This window comes from Pseudoliparis swirei, chromosome 8 (genome assembly GCF_029220125.1).
Source record: "Pseudoliparis swirei isolate HS2019 ecotype Mariana Trench chromosome 8, NWPU_hadal_v1, whole genome shotgun sequence".
NCBI lineage: Eukaryota > Metazoa > Chordata > Actinopteri > Perciformes > Liparidae > Pseudoliparis > Pseudoliparis swirei.
Window position 1 is genome coordinate 8045201 of NC_079395.1, and position 24969 is coordinate 8070169.

The window sequence follows — 24969 nt, forward strand, 5'->3', positions numbered from 1 at the left end:
AAGCTTTTCCTTCCCCAGTACCTGGAAAAATAGACCAAAAAAAGAAAAAAATCAGGAACCGGTTCTCTGTTTGAGAATATTGTCTGTACAGTGGGTACCGTGTCTCGGAAAATGTAGCCTTCATCATGAAGTTACTCTTCAACGCCAGAACAAGGAGCCTTTCAATCCTAAATAGACAGCAGGGAGAAGTTTTGTTTTAAGAACATTGGAAATGTGGTTTATTCATTGTTGGTTTCAAGACAGGAATGTTTTTTAATCCAACTCAATTCCTGCACAACTGAAAAAGATTTAATCAGCAGGACAAACCGCTATTGTAGAATTTAAAAATGCACAACTCAAGTTTTTTTAAAAATGTTTACGTATTTTTCATCCTTCAATATTTATTAAACCAAACCTCTACTATTCGACAAAAGCACAGAGCAATAGCTTTTGAATGTAGCCTCTGAAGACGTTGCTTGACCTGAGGCCGACCGCCTTTGCATTCGTCAGCCACACGTCTGCAGCTGGTTTGAAAGAGGAAGAGGGAGTGATGCAAAAAGGAGGAAGGGGGAGATTTTTTATGAGCCCACTTCAGTATTTACGCCTTTCATCCAAGCCTTTGGTGAAGGCATTAAGCTTAGCCAAGCACTTCGACATCATAAATCTTTCTAAATCCTTCCTTCGTTCTATATTTCTCCCTGACCCTCACCATCCATTCAGTTTGGCTGGCCGAAGCTTTTTTCTCTCTTTTTCTCTCTCACTCACTCTCTGAATGGAGGCTAGTCCAACATTGCAGCGGGCCGTGGATGTTGTATTATTTTAATTAGTTCAGCGGTCGTTCAGGGACTAAATCCCTTTGCTGATAGAGCAGCGTCTGGACTGTTAACCTTTTCTGACTCTGATTTTTTTACATCGTTGGTAAAAAATAAAATAGCAGATAAGGAAAATTCTTTGACATTGAATAAATTGCATACTATTTTCCAGGGTTCCAAAAAGTGCTCATCAACATTGTTGACTCAAAGGAATAGTCTGAAAATTTGGGAAATCAGCATTCTCAGATCAATACATTTATATATAAGGTAACTGTCTCCTGGCTCCATTTTCACAATTAACAGGCAGATATAATATAATATATAATATAAGAGTGGTGTTACTCTTTTACTCTAAACGTTGTGAAGAAAGTGAATGCGAATATTTCTCCAAATGTTGAACTCATATTTTAAAGTAAGCTACTTAAGGTTAAAGTCATTCTCAAACCCACAAAATCTATTCTGTACACATGTTGTCGTCTCAGAGATTGGTTCATCGCTGGAGTTATGCCCTGCGACAGCATTCTGTATGTTCCCCTTCATTTTCCTACATGTGGTGAGTCAGGACAGCTCACGGCTTTGGTTTTAAAAGGCCCATTAATGAAACCGCAGGGCCATTGTTGGCATACAGAATTAAGCGCTAGCGGCAGATGGGTTTTTGCTGGCATCATATTAACCCTCTAACATCCTGTTGGAAGCAAGCAGGAATCTTAATTGCTGTTTGCTTGGTTACAGACATGAATCTTTCAATAGTGTCATGCGAATCTCGTAAGGTTTGGATGGAAATGGAAGCAAGGATTGCTGCTGTCATCCAAATGCTAAATTATTCAGTTTTCTAACATGGACGGGATATTTATTTACTACATTTCAACATGTTATTTCCAAAATGACATTTTCTTAAACTGAGACATTGTGCTGCCTTATTGAAATAATTGTACTAATTAATTGATTGCCCATGTCCCCTTTTCCTTACAGTACGCTAACTATGACTATGGTGAGTTCTATGACTACAATGAAGAAGCGGTAACCACTGATGCTCCCCCAACTGAAGGAGCCAAGGCTGAGGTAACACTTAGTACTGTTATAGATATCATAGCTGTTACCATAAATAACACATTTACTCCTTATATGTATTTGATGTCATGTTGTCTCTCATTGACCATTGTTTATTATCTTTTAACCTCTCGTTTGTGTTGTCCCCCACTTTATCAGCATGTCTTGATTCTTGCAAGTTTTATTATTGAACTCTTTTCTTAAAATTTCTTGTCGCTAAATATATTCCACACCTTTCGGATATATCACAACTAGTGTATCGCTTGATTTCCACCCCAAATGTATGGAGGATAATCACCTTAATTTAATATTCAAAATGTGTACACAAAAGCTCTTGAATATGCTCTGAAATTGAATTTCATCTCTGATATGTTATGCTTTTTTCAGACAAATGTGGGTGGAGATTACTACACGGATGAGTATGACTACACCAACATGGACGGAAGTCAGCCAGAAACCCCGACTGATACCACGGAACAAAGCCAGGTATCTATTCACAACCCCGTTGTTGGTATTATAATGTAGACATATTTCTATTCTTGACATTCTTGAATTCACGGAACATTTTCTATATTTCACTGACTTTTATCATCCATCCATCGAATTAAAATCCACATTCTTATTTATATAATTATTGGTTTGAAATTAAATTTCAATAAGTGTTTGGGTACCATAAACAGCACAGTATATTTTGTATTTTCGTCTCTTGAGATTGAAAACCAACAAGGCCTCGCTGAGATCAAACTGCTCACGCTATTTTATGAGAAACCGCCTCCATCAAACCGAGTCTGGATTCAAGCCCAAACAGGAAAACTTTGTCAGTTAATGAACCGTAACCAATGGAAAATCAGGAGACAGACACATCCCCTACATTTCTGCCATATCCTGAATTTGCCAGATCTTGTCTTAATTTGTCTTCGTCACATAAAATACAACATAATGAGGAACATTTGGGGGTTAAACTAAAACAATACAGTTGTGTGCTTCTCCAGACAAATGTCTGCCGATTGCATTGCGATGCACTTTGAGGTGAATAACGCAGTTTCAGTCAGCTTGGGAATACATTCATTTGAAATGACCACGCTAAACTTCTGCTGCCCTTTTTAACTTTATATCCTTGTCATATCGCATATAGACCGAACACACTAAACACCAAACTATTGTTGGATGCTTTTAATATTTGTTGCAGTAATTGGGTTTTCAGTGGATGGCTGAAGCCCCTAACCTGACATAGTCTGCAGATGCATTTGTGCCTTCTTTTAGGGAATTTTGCACTGGGTGTCTCTCTCTGTGTTACTGCTGAAGTATCTCATGGATCTAGCCATGGATTGTGTTTCGTTAGAAGCCCAGTGTTTTGATTCACTTTTTGATAATGACATACGATAAATGCTCTGTGTAATAAATACGATCAAAGATTATTTTTTGTGATTTTAGCCTACAATACAGACAATTGGACTGGTGAATTAAAAGTAGTGTGTCTATGAATCCTAAAAACGTTAGAACATGGAAGCTCTGATTAAAATGATGAACCTCTTGTGATTCAATATAAGAAAGGTTGGACTATGATAAAATCCCATGAAGTGAGTTTTGGTAACATCCTCAAATGTAAGTTATTTTAAAGTGTTGACACATGCAAAGAATTTTAACTGACAAAAGGATACCTACAAAATCAAATGTGTTTCACATTTTCTCTACTTTTTAACTCAAGACACACTCATTTTTTAAACACTTTACTTTTTAAAAACACAAATGTTTAAATAATTTGGGATATTTCACATCCTATTGCTTTGCAGAGAACCAATTGTTAACATTTAAAAAAGTATACAGTATATTTGTAAAGGCAATAACAGTGCCAGTAACACAAATGTTGGATTCTGTCCCAAATTATGAATTTGTGTGCACAACTAAGTTGAAAATTCTCTCAAGGAGTTTGTAAAGTGCTAGTTAGCAAAGCCTTGACTATGAATCATGTTATATAGAATACGTGAACCATTGAAGCTGTTCCCATGGTTTCATTTCACGAACCAAACCTTCATGTTCTCATCAACCCCTTCCCCCTCTTTTCAATGCCTTGATTGATCCCAGAGCTATGATGGGGAAATTGTGGATGATTACATCACCGGTGTGGAACAGGTCGGGGCGGATCCCACCATTGCTGTCGAAACCGCTGCCCCAGTGGACCCCCATGAGAACGTGGACCCTGCCACTGACGTGTATGAGTTTAAGGAATATGACCTGAAGGAATATGACTACAAAGAGACTGTCGAGCAGCCATATGAATATGGTGATTATGGCGATTATGGTCCCACTGATGCCAAGCCATCATCTCCAACATACGGGGACGAATTTGGTCCTGGGGTTCCAGCGGAGACGGACATCAGAGAAAGCAACGTAAGTGATGGAGTAGGAGGGGAGTGATTTGGGGTTGCTGGAATGGGGGACCGTTTAAGGTGGTGTTCAGGAATGTGCAAAGATTGAGAAGCATGTGTTTTTGATGCGGGGGCCTTTTTGATTGTTGTTTCTAATGGTATCGGGTTTTAGCTTGGAGCATTCTGCATGCACATGCACCCAGCACAAATACACCAGCAAGCACAAACACACACCGTGTCTATCTAAGTCTCCCAAAGATAAACAGATGTCGACCCAGCTGTCAGCACAGGCACACCCTCCATAACCTTTGGCATCTGTAACCTTTGCTGTTTATCAAAGACAGGCTCTTTCTTGGTAATCACACCAATGAACTGCTGGGATTGCCCGATGACGAGCCTTTGCAGATGTTTATTCATTAAATCCAAGTAGATCAGTATTCAAAACCAGACAGAAATCTTTGCTGAGCTAGTGTCTATACTGGTTGGATTCCAGCCTCCTTCCTTCTCTCAGGATCCAGATTCTCTTCAGGCAGGAAGTGACATGGTCCCTGTCTGTGTGTTGGCTTGAGATCTGTCTGCTTTGGGTTAATCTGAACCTGCCTTCCACTCTCAGGACCACGCAGTCCTTGAGTTTCTTCAAAAGTTTTTTCTTCAGTCGAACTGTACAATCTAGTGTTTTTTTTTAACATACTGGAGGTGGTTTGGGGAATTCTTCTCATGTGAAGTCATTGTATGGATAGGGTCAGGTATCAACCTCTGTGCACAGTTGGAGTCTTTTTGCAATTCCTGGCTTTAAGGAAGCTTAATAAATAAGAGTCAGACCAAAGTCTAAATTACAGCTTCTTGCAAAAATAAGGATTGGGATGTATTTTTTCAAGCGGCTGAAGAAAAGAGGAAAAAAAAATGCATTTTGACCTACCCAAATTTAACGAAGCAGGCAATACACTAGTCAGCACTCAAAGGAGCTTTTCGTAGCAGTTTTGTTGGTATTTTAAGTAACTTCTATAGAATAGGAGACATCCAACATCTGCTGTTGTTGCATAATTTCCATGTTTGGCTTTCATATCTTTGGAGCTTTTCACTTACATGTGAATGTGTGCCCTGTTACCTTGTAAAAAGCTCACCTGGTCTGTCTTATGTCTGTAGGTGGGTGGAGGTCAAAGTTACCTCGGAGAAAAAGGAGAGAAGGGTGAACCTGCCGTCATTGAACCTGTAAGTGAAGTATTACACTTGGCCAAGTATAACTTCATTTTAATTCTGATACTTTTGTGTCCCAAAGTAAATAGCTAACATTCAAGTGTTGAAAGTCACTCCCACAAAATATAATGGTAAATGTGTGAGAAAAAATGTTCATGTAATATTGTCCAGCCTGTGTTGACTATAAAATGTTAACTTTGCGAAATAGCAAGCCACCAAACTGTTAATCCATTATCGAAGAATGACAGCAGATTTTATATTCATTGTCTACCTAGCGATCGAGCTCATAGCTATCTAGCTAATAGCTATCTAGCTAATAGCTATCTAGCGAACAGATTTCCATAACATGTCTGTTTAGAAAATATATCTTTCATATCTGGTTTACATCCACATATACGTTTGATTCTTTTTCATAGTTTTGTAATTAGATTTAACACATCTTTGGTCACAGAACCAAAACAACCGCTTTCCATGCAAAATGGCAAAGTACATGCCTTCTTTATAGAAGCATCCCCAACAATTTACCACTATAGGCTAAACATTGACTGAAATAGCAACTGCAGTTAACATCTCTCCTCCCCTGCCATCTGTACCACCACAGGCTCCCAACCAAACGTTTGACTACGCACACGCACACTATAGAACAGATAGCTTCAAATAGCCAAAGTCTTGCGAACGCCTTGAGCTTGCAGTTTAAAGTATACTCCTCAAACCCAAAGCACCCTCTGGCTCTAATCTCCCCCCCATTCTCCATTGCCTGTGGGATTTGCAGGCTGCCCTATAATGCTACTGTATCAACTTTTTTCCTTTTTCAGGGGATGCTTATAGAAGGACCCCAAGGATCCCACGGCCAAGCAGTGAGTATCACGTTATCCCGCACTCCCGCCTGCCTTCCACAGATGGAGAACAGCTAAAGAGGGAAAAAATGTCTTTATGGAAAGAGCATCAGCCCTGATCGCCAGTGAAGCTTGAGTTGAGCGAGACAGTCAAAATGTGTATTCGTGCATGAATGTGTGTACACGTGTGTCTTTGTGTGAGTGAGTACAAGAGAGAGAAAGAAGGGGAGGGGGATTTTATTTCTTAGGCTTATTTCTGTCTTTGTTGGCCTCTGCACATGACGTACTGGATAGACTGACTGTGGTGGGAATGCTCGTCGGCAGCAGTTTGGGATATAGTGTGCTTAAGTGAATGTGGTTCTGTGTGTGTGTGTGTGTGTGTGTGTGTCTTAGGGTCTTCCTGGTACCCCAGGATCGCAGGGTCCTCCAGGTCCCCTAGGAGATCACGGTGAGAGGGTGAGTAAAGATTGGCCTTAACTTACAGCTGATTACAGATGTTTCTGAGAAGGTCCACCACCCATTCTCGACATGTCATGAACACTTAAAATTACCTATAAAAAAAATTCTGAAAAAAGAATAAAATCTACTGAAATAACAACTTTAACATTCGCCATCCATCTCATTTATATATATATATCTATATCAATATATAGATATATATATATATATATTCGCCTCTTCATTTGTCTTCTTCTTTATTGGAAAGCTGTGAAGTAAAGTCTCCACGCCAGGGAATAAACAATTGGACATAGTTTACTACTGCAGCAGTAGGGGGGGGGGACATCAGACGCCGTTAATATACAAACAAAGAAAAGGGAGAAACAGCTGTGTCGGTATGACGCAGAGCCTACAAAAGTTTGCTCTGAAATGTGTTGAAGCGTCAGGTTTCCCAGCACCGTGGGATTCCCCTCGTTTATCTGATTGATTGGATGACACAGAATAATTGCCTGTCCCCTCCACAAGGCTGGATATCAGCTTGTTTTTTCTCAAATGTGATTGCCCCACAAGCCTCTTTCATCAATCGTTTTGCAAGTCTCTTCTGTCTTTGGAGGTTAACCCTTTAATTGCTCACCAAAAAAAAAGTAATACCCCAACACGCTTCCTCCAGCAGACAATGCCTGTACAAAAGGCATATTATTCAGAAAAATATTTGTGTTGGTCAAAAAGTCTCTCCCCCTCACTTCATTTCCTCCCATGAGAAACAATCTTGCTGACATGGGAATTAGAAGTGACTCCCTTCTGTAGTCTTGTGGTTTTCCGTTGCGCAGTATCTGCCTGGAATCAACATTTGGTCGGCTAATTCCTGTCATGATCACCTTCTCCCTCCTTTCCACCCAAACCCCACTTTCCCAGCCGTGTGGGAGCAGCTTTAACACTAGCTGCTATGCTTACTATCACAGCAATGGATGGAGAGTATTTACCACCTCAGGGAGAAGGCAGATGGGAACATATGGCATCAATTTGAAAAGTCTGAGATTGCTGCACATGACAAGACTGCTAAATAGATCGTGGTCTCTCGTGAACCATTGGGTACTGCTTATCCTTGATCCTTAAAATGAGTTTTTGTCTTTATTAATTCAAACTCTTGTTTATTTGTCCTGTAATTATTCAGGATGAGCAACTTTTATACAATTATTTTGCTTTTATAAAAGATTGCCATCAAATTTGGAACATACTTTTATGTCCCAAGGAGATGAATCCTGTATACTTTGGTGACCCCCGGACTTTCATTTGGTGCCAAAGAAGACAACTGTCCAAATTGAAATCATCTTGAGCCTCAGCCTCAGCCTACACTTTCCATTTCTAAAATGTTAAGTTGTGTACATGCGATGAGCATTATAGCCGCACAGGGCCATCACTGCTGAATTCTAGCCTTGTTTTAAAGCCTGTTGTCCCCTGCAGAAAATATCCCCAGACCAGCTTAAAAAAATAAACATTCTATTAATGTTCCCATCATTGAATCCCCTGTCTTACTCCTCTCAGTAGGATTAGTGAATTATCCATTTGGATTAAGCAACAACAACGCAGACTGCAGCAAAGTACCTTCCCATTGAAATAGTTGTTGTATAAAGGGGTGTGCTGTGAACAGATTAGTTAATCAGTCTCTGCACTATCACTATTTTTTTCTTACTCTCAATTGGCAAGCACCTCCGGGGGATTATGAATAGCAAAATAATCATCTTATTTAAAAAAAAAATATGACTTGCTTATTACCACAGCTAATTAATTGTTCCTAGCAACGTTATACACTGTAAGTAGACAAAATAAAAGTTGATATTTTAAATGCAATACTCTCAGGATGTGTTTGTTCCAACAATACCTTTAAATAGCATTAAACATTTACAATGAGACACAATATCCTAAAGCTCTCTCCCCCCTCTGGCTCTCCAGGGCCCTCCAGGGCGTTCTGGTATTCCTGGTTCCGACGGTATCCCTGGGCCTCCAGGTACCGTTCTGATGCTTCCGGTAAGTCTTGCGGTTATGGATATGCCCAGTGGGCTTTCTGTCTTATTAGTCTCACATGCTATACTCTCTTCATCTCAGGCACTAGCCCGTGAACACACTTCATTTAGTAAGTTTACCTCATACCATCACCAGTGGGCCAAAGGATTGCAACCATATTTTCTTTGGGTTACAAATCACTTACCTTGTAAATGTCAGCCGGTGCAATGGAGTGGAACCAGTGACTGAGCCTTTAAAGGCTTGGCGACACATGTGTGTGTGTACGTGTGTGTGTGAGTGTGAGCTGCCTGTGCTTGTATGCCAGCATATGTAAGTGTGTGTTTGTGTGTGTGTGTGTGTGTGTTGGGCATGGTGACAGTTTTACATCCTGGTTAAACAACAATAATGTATTTGAATTGAACACACACTCACGCTGGGAGACTATTAGACGGATCTCTTTGTAAATGTTAATTTCAAATTGTTTTTCATTGTGTTTCTTTTGGGCTTTGTCGTTGACAGTTCCGTGCTGGTGGTGAGTCACACAAGGGGCCTGTGGTTTCAGCCCAGGAAGCTCAGGCTCAGGCCATCCTTTCTCAGGCTAGGGTAAGTAAAAGCAGTCAGCATGACCCAGTGCATCCTTCTCAGTTTAGAGGCCTCTACTTCTGGGCCGCAATGTACTCTCATTTTCTGCCATTTAACTTCATTCGATTGAAATACTACGGTCCAAATGGTTTTATTAAACACTTCAGAAACTATAAAACTTAAAGAAACATTTCAAATGGTCCACAAAGTGTCTTAAATATTGAAAGGAAAAGTCACACCCATACTATAAGTTGTCCAAATTCCAAAATGTGAATATGTGTCAGATTAGTAGTAGGCTAAATTCCAAAATGTGAATATGTGTCAGATTAATAGTACATAAGGCCAAACCAGATGTTCACACTCCGTCAGGAGTCCTGGTTAACATAGCACTGCAGACAAGCCGCCTGCATTATGCAGATGTAAGCAAGGCGTGATCTATCGGAGAACACATGGAGATCATTAACTGTTGTACAAACACTGAATATTCACACATTCAAAACACTCTATGCAGTGGGAGGGCTGCCAGAATTGGTGAAACAGTATTTAGGAAAGCACTCCTTTCTATATTTGTCTGTTGTTCAAGAGGTTTTGCCCAAGATGGGAACAAGAGAATTTCAGTCAATTTTAATATGAAAAATTCCTACATTAATCCAACGACTACATTTGTAATTTGAATGTCCATCCCACATTCATTGAGCAAAATAAGAATAATCTCAAAAATAAACAAGAATGTGTGCTTTATGGTCTACATTTTGAGATTTTAGCTCTTAAAAGTATCTCCATCGGGCTAGGACCGGACCAAGTGTCTTTGTAAACGATTGGTCACAGCGCATTGCCACATAACCACAAAGTTCCTGGTTAGATTTCAGCCTCGGGACCTTTGTTGCATGTCATTCACTTCTCTCTGTCTCCATTCCCAGTCATTGTCTCTACGCTCTCAAATTAAGGCAAAAATTCCCCCCAAATACTTTAAAACAATAAGACTAAGAGCAGATGTTCAAAATGCTAATAAACCAACTGCAAAGAGAACCATACAATATGTGGACAAGGCTGCACTTCTAATGCAAAACAAACCTTACTCCTTTTGGTAGAAAATAAAATATTGCTTTTTGATTCATTCAATTAGCATAGACAGGTATGAATGCCAGTGTGTCGTCATTGTTCGTCGAGCCGTGGATTATGAGTTGTTTCTGTCTGATCCACAGCTGGCACAGAGAGGTTCTCCAGGGCCAGCGGGCATGACAGGAAGATCTGGTCCTGTGGTGAGTGTCACCTTTTTAAAAACTGTGAACATGCAAATACATAACACCATTGATCTACTTAAGTTCCATTTGTTTCACAGTTGATGAGTAACACATTAGGTGATACGCTCCGATTCCTGTTGAGGGTTCAGCTCAATACTCATTTCCCAATATGCGCTCCTTTATGCATAAGCACATAGGTATTCACATGCCACCCTCTTCCCTATCTATCTGTCTGAAAGCAGATTTTATTTATTCCAACATCTGATATCTCGCTTGAATTATTAAAATGTTTACTTCTAGCTAATTATTTGTTATATCCACAGGATCATCTATCCAGCATTTCATTCAAACTGACAATAGCCAAATCCTTTTTTTTGTTTTGGTTGTGTTTTCCATGCGACCAGGGCCTTTATGCCTTTCTCCAACGACACATGAATGTAACTCTTTAATACAGGAGGGGTGTTGTTCCCATGCAAAGATGCTCAAGGAAGTCTTCCTGTTTTACATCCACATTCCAAGTTTGAAATCATATGTCATGTTCGTCCAGTGCACCATGGATTAATAGTGTGTGTCGTTGTTATTAATTTTTCATAGGGAGGTCCTGGTTCTTCTGGACTTAAAGGTGACGGTGGCGACTATGGGCCACAGGTGAGATGAGCATCTTTCTGTCAGTACAAGGTCCCTATTGTAATGTTTAAATCCTTGTTTTGTACAGTAAGTTAATTTGTAAACTTTTATTGACATATACAGTTATTGTAACATAAATAATGATTTAAATGTTAAAATTGTATTTAAAACAATCATATGTTTATCACATAGGGTCCCAGAGGTCTTCAGGGTGCAACTGGTCCCTTAGGGAAAGGAGGAAAGAGGGTAAGTTCTTACCAACTGGCATGCTTTTCCTCCTCTAGAGCAACACAGTGTTACAACTGAATGTTCAATTCAATTCAGTTTATTTGTATAGCCCAATTTCTCAAATTACAAATTTGTCTCGGAGTGCTTTACAATCTGTACACACAGACATCCCTGTCCCAAAACCTCACATGTTGAGTTTAAATTCACACATTTCTCATATTTAATGCCATCAAGAGTGGAAGGATCAGTGCTACAGTGCCCAAGGAGAAGAGCCTGTCTATTTTCAAACATGGCCTTTTTTCAAATAAGTCAGCTGCATTCAATAATTGTCTGTGCATGTTGTGTGAATTCCTTAAGCCATGTTTATTTAACTGTAAACGAGTACAACAATATGGAGGCATTTCCCCAGTCTGTTCTTCATAACCATCAAAGATAATTAGATATCCTCTAATGGGATTTCTATGAAGCCTGACATGATGTTTGTGTGTCCTCCAGGGTCGTAATGGAGCTGATGGTGCTCGAGGAATGCCAGGAGAGGGAGGGTCCAAGGTAAAGGTCACACAAGGTCATCCAATAACCCAGTGAGTGTCTGTGGGATGCCTTTGAAAAGCGATTGATAAAGCTAACTGTTTGTTACTGTGCTGTTTCAGGGGGACAGAGGTTTTGACGGACTCCCTGGTCTTCCGGGAGAAAAAGGGCATAGAGTAAGTATGAGGAGAGATTAATTTATGGTATGGTGAATGAACAAAGTCAGTAGACAAACCACATTCAAGGCTTCTATCTGTTTCCAAAAATAAGATCCTGTCGTCTCATATTTCTCGACCCTTTAAAGAAGTCATCATTGATCACAGTCATTGCTGCTCTGCACCCTGTCCTTACGGAGGAATCATGGCTGATTGGTAGCTCCAAGGCCATGCCTTCCCTCCATCTCATGTGCAACCATGTGTTGACAGATATGCATTTTTAACAAGTGGAACTCATTTGGGCTTTTGACCCACTTATGAGAGGTGGGATTAACTCCAAAACCACTTGGTGTGCATTTAACCAGTCCTGCATAGAGGCACTAAAGAGAGAGGACGGAAATCACAGAGGGGTATTTCTAGACAGGCTTTCATGCCTTATCCTATACTGAGTAATTACAGGGTCCAGTCCTTATAGCTCACTATGAATAGTGGAAACCATATAGCTCCATGCCAATTGTGGTGTAGTTTAGATTCTAGGCAGTTTTGTTCCCTTCTTTTTCGTTGCTCTTTTTTCAACATTGCTTCTCTATGTTTTCTGTAAAAATTAGGATATTTTTTTTATTTCTCTCTTAGCTACAGGGATCAAGCTTGTGGACTATCTTGTTACCTCCCGCTCATAGTTGATATTCCTTTTCTCTCCAGGGAGAATACGGTTCCTCAGGTCCTCCAGGATCTCCAGGAGAGGATGGCCCAAGAGTAAGAAGTACATCAATCACCACATAACATACGCTTGTTTATAAAAGTACTCTGCATTCCTTAACACACTCTTTCTCTCTCTATCCAAAGGGTGACGATGGCCAGGTTGGACAGAGAGGTGTTTCTGGGGAGAGTGTAAGTGTACACATTTGGACAGGATAGTTATACTTGACTATAGTTCATCAGGACAGAGATGATAATATGATGAATATAGCGCCTATGCCTTTGCTCCGATAAGTCCCCTCATTCCTTCTTCTACATTCATTTGGGTAATTATTAAAACATACAGCCTCCCCCTCCTCTCGCAACTGTAATGACATTCCTGTCTGCAAGGGCAATTTCGTTTGTAATCTCAACCTCGCCGAGACAGAAAGGCTCCTGATAACAGATCAGCAAATAGAATGAGGAAATGAGTTGTTCTGTCATCATGAGAGACTGACTCATTCTGTCTGGTTCAGTTCAAATGGGCCATTGGTCGAGGTGCATTAGCTACAGATGAAATGGTTTCTTCCTGTCATACTCGAAACATCCCAGTTGTCCTTTTAAAGAAATAGTTGCGACGCCGTTTATCACACACACTCTCAATGTGGTGATAGAGCACAGTAAGTGCAATGATTGTAAGTGCATGACTTAAGAGGTTGTCATAAGAAGCCTTCATATTCACTTCTTGAAATATACATGCAATTATCAGATATGACCGCAAGGAGTCAGTATTTTACACGCGTCACACAATCAAATCAGTTTTAAGGATTTCAGATGACCAGTATAATATGCTAATTGTTATCACCTGCCTATCCCCAAGTGCAACACATAGTTTCAGACAAATTAACATGAATAACTACATGTTTAAGTATTTATGAAAAGTATATATTTTTTCCATGTACAGGGTCCACGAGGATTGCTTGGCCCCAGAGGGTCTCAAGGCCCTGGAGGACAGCGAGTAAGTTCATCTCCTTTGTCACGTAATTATCATACTGCTCATCATTTGTTTTCTAGCTCATTGGAATGTCAACTTTCATTGTAACATGTCCGAACTCTTTAGGGTCTTCATGGACTTGATGGGCAAGGTGGTCCCAAAGGAAACCTGGTGAGAATTATTAATGTTTTACTGATTTCTAATATTTACCTCTCAGAGTTTAAAATCTGATTGGTACACTTCCTACACATATTTGCAAAGACCACCTAAGCAATCGGTATGTCATTTGGTTTGCTTGTGGCCAGTCGCAGGTCAGTGACCTTTTACTCCTGTGTCGGAGGGGTCATTGGTCATCTGCCAATGAGAGATGATGGATTGAGACGAGGGACTAACTTTTTATCGTTGTCAGACCTTTTCAAGGAACCGTAAAGTCTGCTGACGTAACAGGCCATGATGAAGAGCTCAAAAAGGGATGAAACGGAAAAGCTTTTCTCTGCGTGGCTCTCAGTGAGATGGGGACACACCATTGGTCAAAACAGCTGGATAAGCCCACACGTTGTCTGTGGTCACTGAGCTGAACAAATAAGCAGCTGTTAAAGGGACACCTACAACATTGGGAATATGGTGTGCTTTTTAATAATGTTTAAAAAGTTAGTATTGATCTGGATACATTCTAAAAGAAAATCATAGCAGAACACTTGAGAGTCTCCAGAGGAGAAAAGCATCCCAAAGGGTTTATAAACCCCTTTGATGCTCACCCCAGCCCCCAGCGGATGTTTTAAGACATCTTCTATAAGTAAAAAACTCAAATGTTGTTACTCCCTACATCTGAATCTTAGACTAATGTCCTGCAGTGCATGTTGCACTCAAAGCCCTGCTAACAATCTCAGACAGGCCCCCTGAATCCAGCTTTTGTATTAGATGTTTGTAGTAACAGCTGGAGAAGACTGCGTCACAAAGGCTGTGTCTGTTTTTGTATATTTTCGGTTTGTAACACACCAATTCTCAGCAGACAAAGCAAACAACCGACCATTACGGTTTGTTTCATTAGCCTCGATCCATAGCCAGATGGCTCTGTAGCCCCACGTTGTGTATTTAAAGAAAGCTGTTCTTTCAGATTCTGACCAGCCATCCGATTTGAACACTGGTTCTGATAGAAACTAAACATCACTTTGGATAAGGCCGGAAAAAAGGCTGGAGGCAGCGTATCATATTGGTTCTTGCCATTTGCACCTTTTTGTTTCACATTCTTGACATAGATTCGATAGACAATTCAACTAGTATATCTAATCAAGGTCCACCAAAGCTTTCACCTCACCTGGTACCGCAGTTTTGATGTGGGAAAACGACAAAAGTCACATAGCACCCAATGACTTTAGGGTTTTCCCCTCACTACTCTGTCTTTTACTGTATGTATATACATTTTCTGAAATGATTGGCAGTATTGTTTATAGTAGTTATAAAGATTAAAATACATACAATTGAATAGATGGAATGGCAGCACTTGCAGCAAATGGAAATATTAATGGTTTCCTCTCTTTTGCTTGTAATGCACAGGGTCCACACGGAGAGCCAGGGTCTCCAGGGCAACAGGGTATGACTGGTCCACATGTAAGTTTCCTTCCTCTCTGTATCTTTTTTTTCCAAACGGGTCTGATCCCTTCATCTCTCCTGTGCTTTACTCGATCGCTCCTCTATTGTTCAGTTTCTTAATTCCTGTTTTCTTCATCTGCCTTCTTCCCTCGCGGTAATGCTCTTGTCATGCTCCATCCTCACTGTCCATTGTGCAACGGGGAGTGCTCTGAACTCAGATGATCACTTGCAACCCTGTGTTGTTCATCAAACGTTCTAGGACATTACTTTTCGGTCTACTTCCCTTCTTCTTCTTTCTCTTTTTCTTTCATTCCTCAAGTTGCATTCCCCAAAACTGACAGGAAACGTCAGTTTAACCTCGCATTGTTTTTATGCAGCCACGAAGAAGATAAACATCCAGTCTGTCCTGCTAAGCTCACTTTAGACAACATATTGTATTAATTTGATACACTTAACCCCATTACATTGTTTGGTTGGTAGTAGAGTAAAAACATTTTCCATTTTGCAGTCATCTTTAATACAAAACAGTGCATCCAATATATTGTAGCCAGCACCAAATGTCCAGTGCCAGGTAAGATTTTCAGTCCTGCTGACACTCACAGCCTGGACAGGAGGACGTCACTCCTCTGGAAAGTATTAGCAGGGACCTATCCTGATGCTAGACAGGTTGAATAAATAACTTCATTTTAGTAAAAACCTGGCTAGAAGCAGATTCAAGCTTTTCAGGGAAAGCATTGACCTTTAGAAATATAACACGGCTCACTTATTTCAACTGCTAATAACTATACTTCTTTTTTTTTACCACAATATATTTTCATTTCCAGCTCTTCAATATGTGTAAACCAGATCGTTTTTTTGACTTTTCTAATAAAAGCGCTATCTCGATTGTCTTTCAGGGTCTTGTTGGTCCTCAAGGTCCGATCGGGCCTCCTGGTGAAAAGGTGAGAACACAGGGAACCCGGCCCGCCTTCCAGTCCTCCCACACATTACCCCCGATAAGTGAATGTTTCAGTCGTGGCCTCATAAGTGATTCTGCAGATCCACGACTGTGTCTGGGCGATAAGCCTTTGATGACTTCTCTGAATGCTATACACACCAGGATGGACACACACAATATGCATAAAACCATAGGACTCATGCATAAGCACTTAGTAACTCAAAATATGTTTATTATTTTTGGTTTTGTATATATAATGTGATTTCAAGCAGCATTATGAAGCCAGTCTTTATAATAGTCAGAGATGGTGAGCTGTGCACTCATCCATCTTCTAACTTCCTATTTATTGCTCTCTCTGATAGGGACCTCAAGGGAAACTAGGTCTGGGCGGCCTGACTGGTTCTGATGGCCCTCCTGTAAGAACCACAACGGACTCTTATTTCATGTTTACATCATTCAGTCAGAATACCAACTGACAAAGTGATCAACTCTTGATAAACTACATCTCTTGGACTTCTTGTGTAGGGTCACCCAGGAAAAGAAGGTCCTGGTGGCGAGAAAGGAACAGCTGTAAGTATAACGTAGTCGAGCTGTTAAACTGTATTTTATGGGGAAAGTACGTAATTACAGTTGTTCTCAAGGATTCATCAAATGTGTCCAAGATAAGATAAGCACTCTGAGACAAATTTGTAATTTGTGAAAATTGGCTATACAAATAAACTGAATTGAATTGAATAATGCTTTATTAGTCCCGCAGCGGGCGCATTTAAAATGTAGCATTTGTTTAGCAACCATAGTGTTCCAGTAAAGGGAGGTTGAATATAACCATACAATTCAGATTATATCTGGTAACATGCCTGAGAAATACAATACAATAAAAATGCCTTTTCTTACTTCTATGGGATTGGCTGATCTTGTGTGTTTCTGTGATTGTCTTGTTTTATGTGGTAAACACCAAAGAAAAAGTAACGCTGAAATGTATTTCATGACTTGTACAGAGTCAGTGTTGTTAAAGAATGATAAACAAAATGTGTGGTGATCATAAAGTTATCCTAACAATGGATATATGAGAAAACACAATAAAATCATGACATTATTTCAATTCGGCTGCATTGAAGTTTCCATTTCTACAGAGGAAGACGGATTTGAGGTGTTCATAATATGTACTTATACAAGTATGGATTTCATTCTTCAGTAATCCATCTGGTAGTTTATCTAACCTTCCCTCTAATTTTTAATAAGAGATGCCCATGCAGGATTACACCAGAACAATATGATAGAGATAACTCATTTTAGTTTTTTTAAATTGACTAAGGCTAGATTAAAGTAACTATTCTTATTTGTATTCTTGATGGTTCATTGTTGAATAAAAACAATGGGAAATTGTTGAAAACCAATGGAATATCTCTAGTTTGATGCATACTAATGCAATGTTACATCACCACTCACAAAACACTCTTTGCTATCTTTTAGGGTTTTAATGGTCCTCTGGGGTCCATCGGCTACCCTGGGCCTCGCGGTGTGAAAGTAAGCGCTCTCACTTATCCAATACCACCCTGCCATAATATTTTATAATAACAATTTCCATTTTCCCTGAATTGTATCCTGACTCTATTGTCCTCCCTCCCCAGGGTTCTGAGGGAATTCGAGGCCTTAAAGGTGGCAAAGGAGAAAAGGTAAACACCCCTCCGCTGTTGTCTCCATCCTCAGCGTGATTGACAGATGTCACAAATGGACCCATAGTTGCAATTCACTCTTTTTGGTTCTTTAAATAAGACTTCTTTGCAATACAGCAACTGTAAAAGAGACTATCAATGGCCCATCAAGATGGCAGTTAAGTCCTCATGCCAGTGAGCTGAAATGGAGTGTGCAACATTAAACTAGAACAAGGCTATTTGTAGGGCAGTTTCAGTGGAGACGGATCTGTTGCCATTGTTTTCTTGGGTTGCTGCGGTTGAACATAGTTTGTTCCTACCTCAGTGTATTTGGATGTATGTTCCACTCTATTGTTCAGAACTTAAGAGATAAACTACACTGGAAATGTTGTAAAAAGCTCTTCTACTCCTAAATGCGTCTACTACTTATGTCTTAAATTAAATCAATTAGACAAGGATTCTACCTATAATAAGTCACACACAGGGTCATATGCTGTTAATGTTTTATTACGATATCTTTTATAATCTGAGTGTTTTCGTGTTTGAAAATATCTCTGGAAAATTGTTATCAGTAACACAGCTGTCGTGATGATTGCAGAGACGTGGAATAAATGGGAAACTGCATTCTGAATTCTAACCAGCAGATGTCAGTAGAGTAACAGAGAAAGTGAGACCGTGGCTTTTGTGAATGCCGTATTTAAGTGACCACTAGGTGTCAGTATTAAACTATCCTTTGGCATCTTTATACTTTTACCAATAATACTATAACTCTGCCATGATACACTCACTATAATTTCAACAGTTATAAATCACAAATCTTTAGTATTTTTTTCTATTTCAAGTATCTTCTGTGTGAACTATCTAACTGGACTGTATCAGTTTAGCCTAAATAATACTCTCATCTCTGATCCACTGTTTATCTCCTTCATCTTCAGGGAGAGGACGGGTTCCCTGGCTTCAAAGGCGACATGGGTCTCAAGGGTGACAAGGTGAATCATCATCCCTGAAGAGAATACTGATGTTTGCAGCTGCAGAGAGTGATAGGGTTTGTAATGAAATTAACACTTTTTGTGTTTGCATCAAGGGTGAGAATGGTGTATTCGGACCCAGAGGAGAGGACGGCCCCGAGGGGCCCAAGGGCAAGTCGGGACCGGGCGGAGGATCTGGGCCTTTGGGATCAGCTGGAGAGAAGGTAAATAATCAATACCTGCAACAACTTAATGATAAAGATGTGGATTTATTTTTATTGTAAGTTCAAGTTTAATTGCTGAGGATAATTACCCACAAGTTAAATTAAAATGCTTTACAGAGTGATACAAAGTTACACATGCATGCATCCTCAGACCTAGGAATAAAAAGTCTCTTTCAGAATCAGAGCTGATCGGAGTCAGAATCCAGAAATCAAGCTTGCTGTGACATTTACAGCGGCTTCATACCGACTTATTTAACGAGCTGGAAAGAAAGCAGTTCAAAGAGAGTGGTTTAGTTTAGTTTTGTCGCAGTCCTGATCATATTGAAGTTTTCTCCTCCTGCCTTCAGCTCGACAACAGTCCCATTTAATTGGCTTATGTTGCCAACATTTCCCATGGAGCTTTGTTCTGTCTGTATTTTGTTTCCTGGTGCTGCAGTATTTGCACAATTAGAAGATACATAACAGTTTATAAATGCCTTAGAGTTCTCATCAATTAATTGTGTTCTAATACAATGGGCTTTATGATCTAAATGGCATCATTAAAAAAACAGTAATAATCTCAGACAGGAGTAATTGTGATTTAAGCAACCAGATATGATATGCTTGAAAATAATTAGAAATGATGAAAAGAAGAAAAAAAGAGAACTGTGTCTATAAACTTCATTAGTACATTTTCCAGTCATCCTACTTATCTTTAAATCACCATTTGCCACACAGATGAGCGTCTTTGCAATGATACTTACATATCAATTATGAAATAACTAATTTTTTTTAAATTAATGCAACGGTGCGGTAAAAGTAGGAATAAGCAGAATCAGAGTCGTATTAGATTCATAATACAAAATACAATGAAAATACTTGACCTTAGTTTAAAAGCACATGGGATAGTTACATCATATTATGTGGACCTCTTATAGGAACCAAGGAAAATTCCCATTTGGGTGAAAAGAACAAAAACCTCTGACCTGATGATGTCGTGTTAATAAACATGCTATTTTTATATTTCCCACGCTAAAAGTAAAACGTTATGGGTATAAGTTTGTTTTTTTTGCACAATGCTTCTGTGAACTCTACTGCAGTCTCTCAATAATGTATCTAGTGACACAATTAATCATCTTTGTTTTCTTCACTCCTTCTTAGGGAAAACTTGGAGTCCCCGGATTGCCTGGGTACCCTGGTCGACAAGGCTCCAAGGTGTGTGATGAAATTAATAATGCACTTTAAAATGCAGAGGTGCATACCTCCACCCCACTGGGAGGTCAGGGCCGGCTGAAGTGTTTGGTGTCTTAGTCAAGGGCATGTCAACAGAGGAGAAGTTTGCCAACTTTGTAAAGTGAACAGTTGAAAAAGGAAAAAAGGAAAATAAAGGATTAAAAAGCAAGAGTGCATAGATCAACTAAAAGAACATAAAATGCATTCGATCAGTTGAATATAATAATCTGAGACCTGCCGGGTTTTAAATCTAGATTTGAAGCTGAGGACAGTTAGTGCACCTTCAATACAAACAGGAAGTTGCTTCCCGAGATGAGCAGCATGGCAGCAAGAAGCTACTTGACCATGTTTAATTCTGACAGTAGCTCTTCCTAACAGATTACTCTCCAGTGATCTGAGAGGTTAAGTAGGAGTGGTCTGCTGCAACACCCTGCTTCAGTTCTGTGACTTCAGGACTCGCATATTGGACTAATGGTCCTCTTCTCTCGGTGTGTGAAAGAAATCCTGCTGCTGCATTTTGTGAAAGCTGAAAAATGTTGATGGTCATTTTAGTATGCCCTGTGAAAAAAACATTTATCAGTACCAAGCTGTCGCCGCTGACAGCAGCCGAGAGGAACCTGTGTGCAGCTATTATGCTTGTGTGGACACATCCTGTGTGTGTGAGTGTGTGTGTGTGTGTGTGTGTGTGTGTGTGCACATATGTGAACGTTTACTGTGTATTGATTCACCCTTCGACTGCATCCCCTTCTACGATGTCTGTCTGATCAGCATCCACTCATATCTAAACTTGTTGTCATGCGCCTTTCTAAAGACTTGCTGACTCACCTTGACTCACACAAACACAAACCCGAGCAGACACTGACTTTACTCTCGCCACGACTCTTAGAGGAAGCCTAAGTGGCATAGTCACCTGCCGGAGTCATCAGCCGTCCTCCCTCTTTAAACTCTTCCAGGCATCGTCCAACAGTCTGGCTGACCACTGTGCCACCGCTCCACTATCAGGATGTGCTGCTGCAGCTGCTTCCTCTGACAGCTTGGCACTAATATGATGGGTCAGTTACACCGACTCTCGCTGCATCCTGTCTGGAAATGTCAGCGAGATCGGCACCGAGCGTGGCACACTAATTAAAAAGAGACCTGGAAAAATTTGTGGGAGAGCCACTGAGAGAAGTCCAATAAACAATATTCTCTCCAGAAAAACAATTGTATTTCTTTTCATAATGGCAAAATACCAAGGATATTCCTTTGTTTGTATTCATACATGGTTTTAAACATAGTCTGCCAACAAAAGGTTCCCAGTGGAGTCTGGGATCAACTGTTTTCTTTTTAGACTTTAATGCTTCAAAAAAAAGTTTATGAAGCGACAATAAAAGCATCCTGTGATTCGCATGGTATAAACAATGCCATTGTTTTCTCTCTTTGTTATTCTTCTAGAGAAGCCTTGAAGATTGTGAGAGCCACCGTAAAAGAAATCTGTCTTACATAACTTCAAATGAGGATGCTTTTATAATTACATCCTCTATCATTTCATAGATGCTTTACTTAATATTTGAAAGTAAATTTTACAATGACAATAAAAAAGTACTTCCTGGAACGCTGTCCTGAAAGCGATTGATTCAAGATCAAGTGCTTATTCGCTCATTTGAGAAAGAAAATAAAAACTCCCACGTTCCCAATACCCAGTATCGTCCGTGTTACACAAAAGTCACATCGTCCTCAGGAGTAAGTTCAGGGTCACAGTCTGGGTCTGTTTGCTTTATCCCTCTCGATCAGCCTGTGCATGAATCCCTCCGCTGGTTTGGGCTGCTGCACTCCATCACTCTCTGTTAACAGCTTTCCCCCTCTGTTAATTCTGGATGCCGTTTGCAATAGCTTCAGTGGAGTCTTATCTCTGTGGCGCAAGTCAGGCTTGTCCAGCACCAGCTCTCCTTTCAGTTTACCATAACTGCACCTTTGTGAAAAACAAATTAAGCAGCAGAGATCTCCCTTCTTGCTGTCTCCACACTATTGGGCTGCTTACCTCTTGCAATTCTGCCCACGCTGCCTTTGCATAGTGCCCTTGCTTATACTGAAAAATATTATGCCTCATATACATATGCATGTGAACAGTAATAAGCACTATAGGTGTGAATTGCATCAACGTACGTTTTAAACTAAAAAAATCAGGCAGGCGTGTGACCTTGTAGTGCTGCTGAAACAGAATAGTATTTCTTTTGAACCTAAATTGGTTGAATACATACTTTTGGTAAGCTGCTTGGTACTCCTTTTATTCATCCCACAGTGATTGCCCTCCCAGTATTTGTTTGACTGGAACCATCGCTGCTATCCGAGGTCACAGCCCGCAAAAGTCCAATAGATAAATTGCTGATGGTTATCAGGGGGGGGATCTGCTGTTTCCCATTCCTTTGTCTTTATTTGCTCCCACGCCTTTTTGTATCTTCATATTCTGCTTTGCTAACAACCTAACAGCACAGAAAGTGTCAAAAGTGGCGAGCAGAGACTTTTCTCTTTGGGTTCCTCTGAAGTATTAGAAGAAGGTCTTCTATGGGGAACTCACAACCTATAAACCGTGGTGTTATGATAGAAATCTGCTGAACTGTGTTAATTATCTTAGTCAGTAAAGCATGAAGGAATAGTGCTACTTACTGTCACATTTGTACTGATACCATGCTATCCCTTATTCTATACCCTACAACTATGTAATGTATTCCCCCCCTCTGTCTCTTCTTTCTTTCCTTTTTCTGTACTTGTCTTGCAGGGCTCCAACGGATTCAACGGATTCCCCGGGGCAAATGGCGAGAAAGGAGCAAGGGTGAGCCACAGAATCCATCATCCTCTCTCCTATGTATACTTTTTTCTGTGTAGATAAGCAAAATGTAACTATAATGTTACTGGATTGTGTCTGACTAAGAAAGGCAAACAATCTAATTAGGTTTCAACTTAAAACCTACTTAGTGTCATTCATCTGCACTGCAATAGAACTTGTTTGCATCTATTGTACCATAATTACACACAATCAATATCATGTCTAGTCATTTTTTATTTATATAACTGAAAACTGAATCGCAAATGTGTCTCAAGGGTGATATAACTCTGTACAGCAGACAGCACCCTCTATCCTTGTTGCATGTACACTAAAATATGAAGTCAGCTAATTATTCTAACATGTCTGTTTGGATGTAGAAAATGTATTTCACTGTTTTAATTACCCAACTATATAACGACAACAAAACCAAAATATGTCTCCACCTGAACATGTGACTCCTGAACATTTTATTCTATAGTCACTGGCAGAATTATCCTGCTAACAGCTCGTTTAGGAGATTTTAGGAATTTGACTACAGGCTCCTTCCTATTCAGATTATTAGTGAGGTCATTGAAAGATATTAGGCGATAAAGCCAGACTTTCCAGTTTGTCGTGAAGCACACAATTGCCTAAATGATCATTATAAAGCATTAAGAGTTCCCTTGATTGGGACATATGAGCCACCCTGAGAGAACAGGGGTGTCCACATACTTTTGGCCTGGCGTGATCAGGATTTAGCACTCGGAGGACTGGCTCCTGTTTTCAGATCTGTAAGCGTAGAGTGGTTGAAAAGCGTCACAGATGAAGGGCGATGTAATGGCGATTTGCAGAATGGTGGGAAGGGTTATTATAGAAGAGACAAGCTCGTCTCTGCTCTCAGAGAGACATTGAGACGCAGACACCGACGGCCCCGCCGTGCTAAAACTGACAGGTAGTTCAAGTTGTCAGGAGCCGCTGGGATAACCACTTACCTCGGCAATTTGATTATTTATTTTACTCCAAAGATGCTCAGATGTTTCTATTTCATCCCTCACTCCCATCGCCTCATTATTTGTATCTGTCTGATATTTGAGATGCTTTCGATAGATACGAAAAGAGTGAGATCAAAAAGCACTTATATTATTTTGTCTTTAATAAAAGCTCTTGTTTTTCATTCTCAGGGACTTGCCGGCAAAGCAGGCCCTCGCGGGCAACGTGGTCCAACGGTAGGCAATTCATTTGTCTGCCATGGCAGCTCGAGCCGTGCACATAAATGATGTATTGTGTTTAAATGAAAATACCTTCCCTTAGTGTCGTTGTGTCTGGGCTTTATGTTGCTGTCTTTTAAAGGGAATTGTAGAGAGTAGCAGGGAATTTATGCAATTTATACAATTACTTTATGTGTTTTGGTATTTTAGTAAATACTGAAAATGACTTTTTCCCCCCTATGATGACCTTATTGTTTGTATGTAGGGTCCACGTGGTGGCCGTGGTGCTAGAGGACCAACAGGAAAGCCAGGTGCAAAGGTGAGAGCCAAGACTATTTTATAATCCATAATGGTGGGCCCAGTTATAATAAATGTGACTGCATGTTTCAAACTACATAGAAAAAAGTACAATAAAGTAAACACCATGAACAAATGCAGAATATACAGTGGGTACGGAAAGTATTCAGACCCCTTTAAAATGTTCACTCTTTGTTTCATTGCAGCCATTTGCTAAAATCCAAAAAGTTCATTTTATTTCTCATTAATGTTCACTCAGCACCCCATCTTGACAGAAAAAAACAGAAATGTAGACATTTTTGTAAATTTCTTAAAAAAGAAAAACTGAAATATCACATGGTCATAAGTATTCAGACCCTTAGCCTCACA

At 40.0% G+C, this 24969-nt stretch overlaps 1 protein-coding gene across 1 annotated transcript in view; it reads left to right on the forward strand.

Annotated features, from left to right (window-relative positions):
* LOC130197921 (collagen alpha-1(XI) chain-like) overlaps positions 1-24969 on the forward strand; it is a 79943-nt gene that overhangs the window by 23826 nt on the left and 31148 nt on the right. Inside the window, exons 6-34 of the mRNA XM_056420904.1 lie at positions 1764-1853; positions 2229-2327; positions 3927-4232; positions 5357-5422; positions 6223-6264; positions 6637-6699; positions 8635-8709; positions 9205-9288; positions 10473-10529; positions 11106-11159; positions 11331-11384; positions 11862-11915; positions 12017-12070; positions 12752-12805; positions 12896-12940; positions 13692-13745; positions 13848-13892; positions 15279-15332; positions 16211-16255; positions 16614-16667; positions 16777-16821; positions 17725-17778; positions 17883-17927; positions 18842-18895; positions 18991-19098; positions 20239-20292; positions 23069-23122; positions 24277-24321; positions 24569-24622. Of these exons, the coding sequence (XP_056276879.1) occupies positions 1764-1853; positions 2229-2327; positions 3927-4232; positions 5357-5422; positions 6223-6264; positions 6637-6699; positions 8635-8709; positions 9205-9288; positions 10473-10529; positions 11106-11159; positions 11331-11384; positions 11862-11915; positions 12017-12070; positions 12752-12805; positions 12896-12940; positions 13692-13745; positions 13848-13892; positions 15279-15332; positions 16211-16255; positions 16614-16667; positions 16777-16821; positions 17725-17778; positions 17883-17927; positions 18842-18895; positions 18991-19098; positions 20239-20292; positions 23069-23122; positions 24277-24321; positions 24569-24622 (1962 nt within the window). The remainder of the gene's footprint in view (positions 1-1763; positions 1854-2228; positions 2328-3926; positions 4233-5356; positions 5423-6222; positions 6265-6636; positions 6700-8634; positions 8710-9204; positions 9289-10472; positions 10530-11105; positions 11160-11330; positions 11385-11861; positions 11916-12016; positions 12071-12751; positions 12806-12895; positions 12941-13691; positions 13746-13847; positions 13893-15278; positions 15333-16210; positions 16256-16613; positions 16668-16776; positions 16822-17724; positions 17779-17882; positions 17928-18841; positions 18896-18990; positions 19099-20238; positions 20293-23068; positions 23123-24276; positions 24322-24568; positions 24623-24969) is intronic.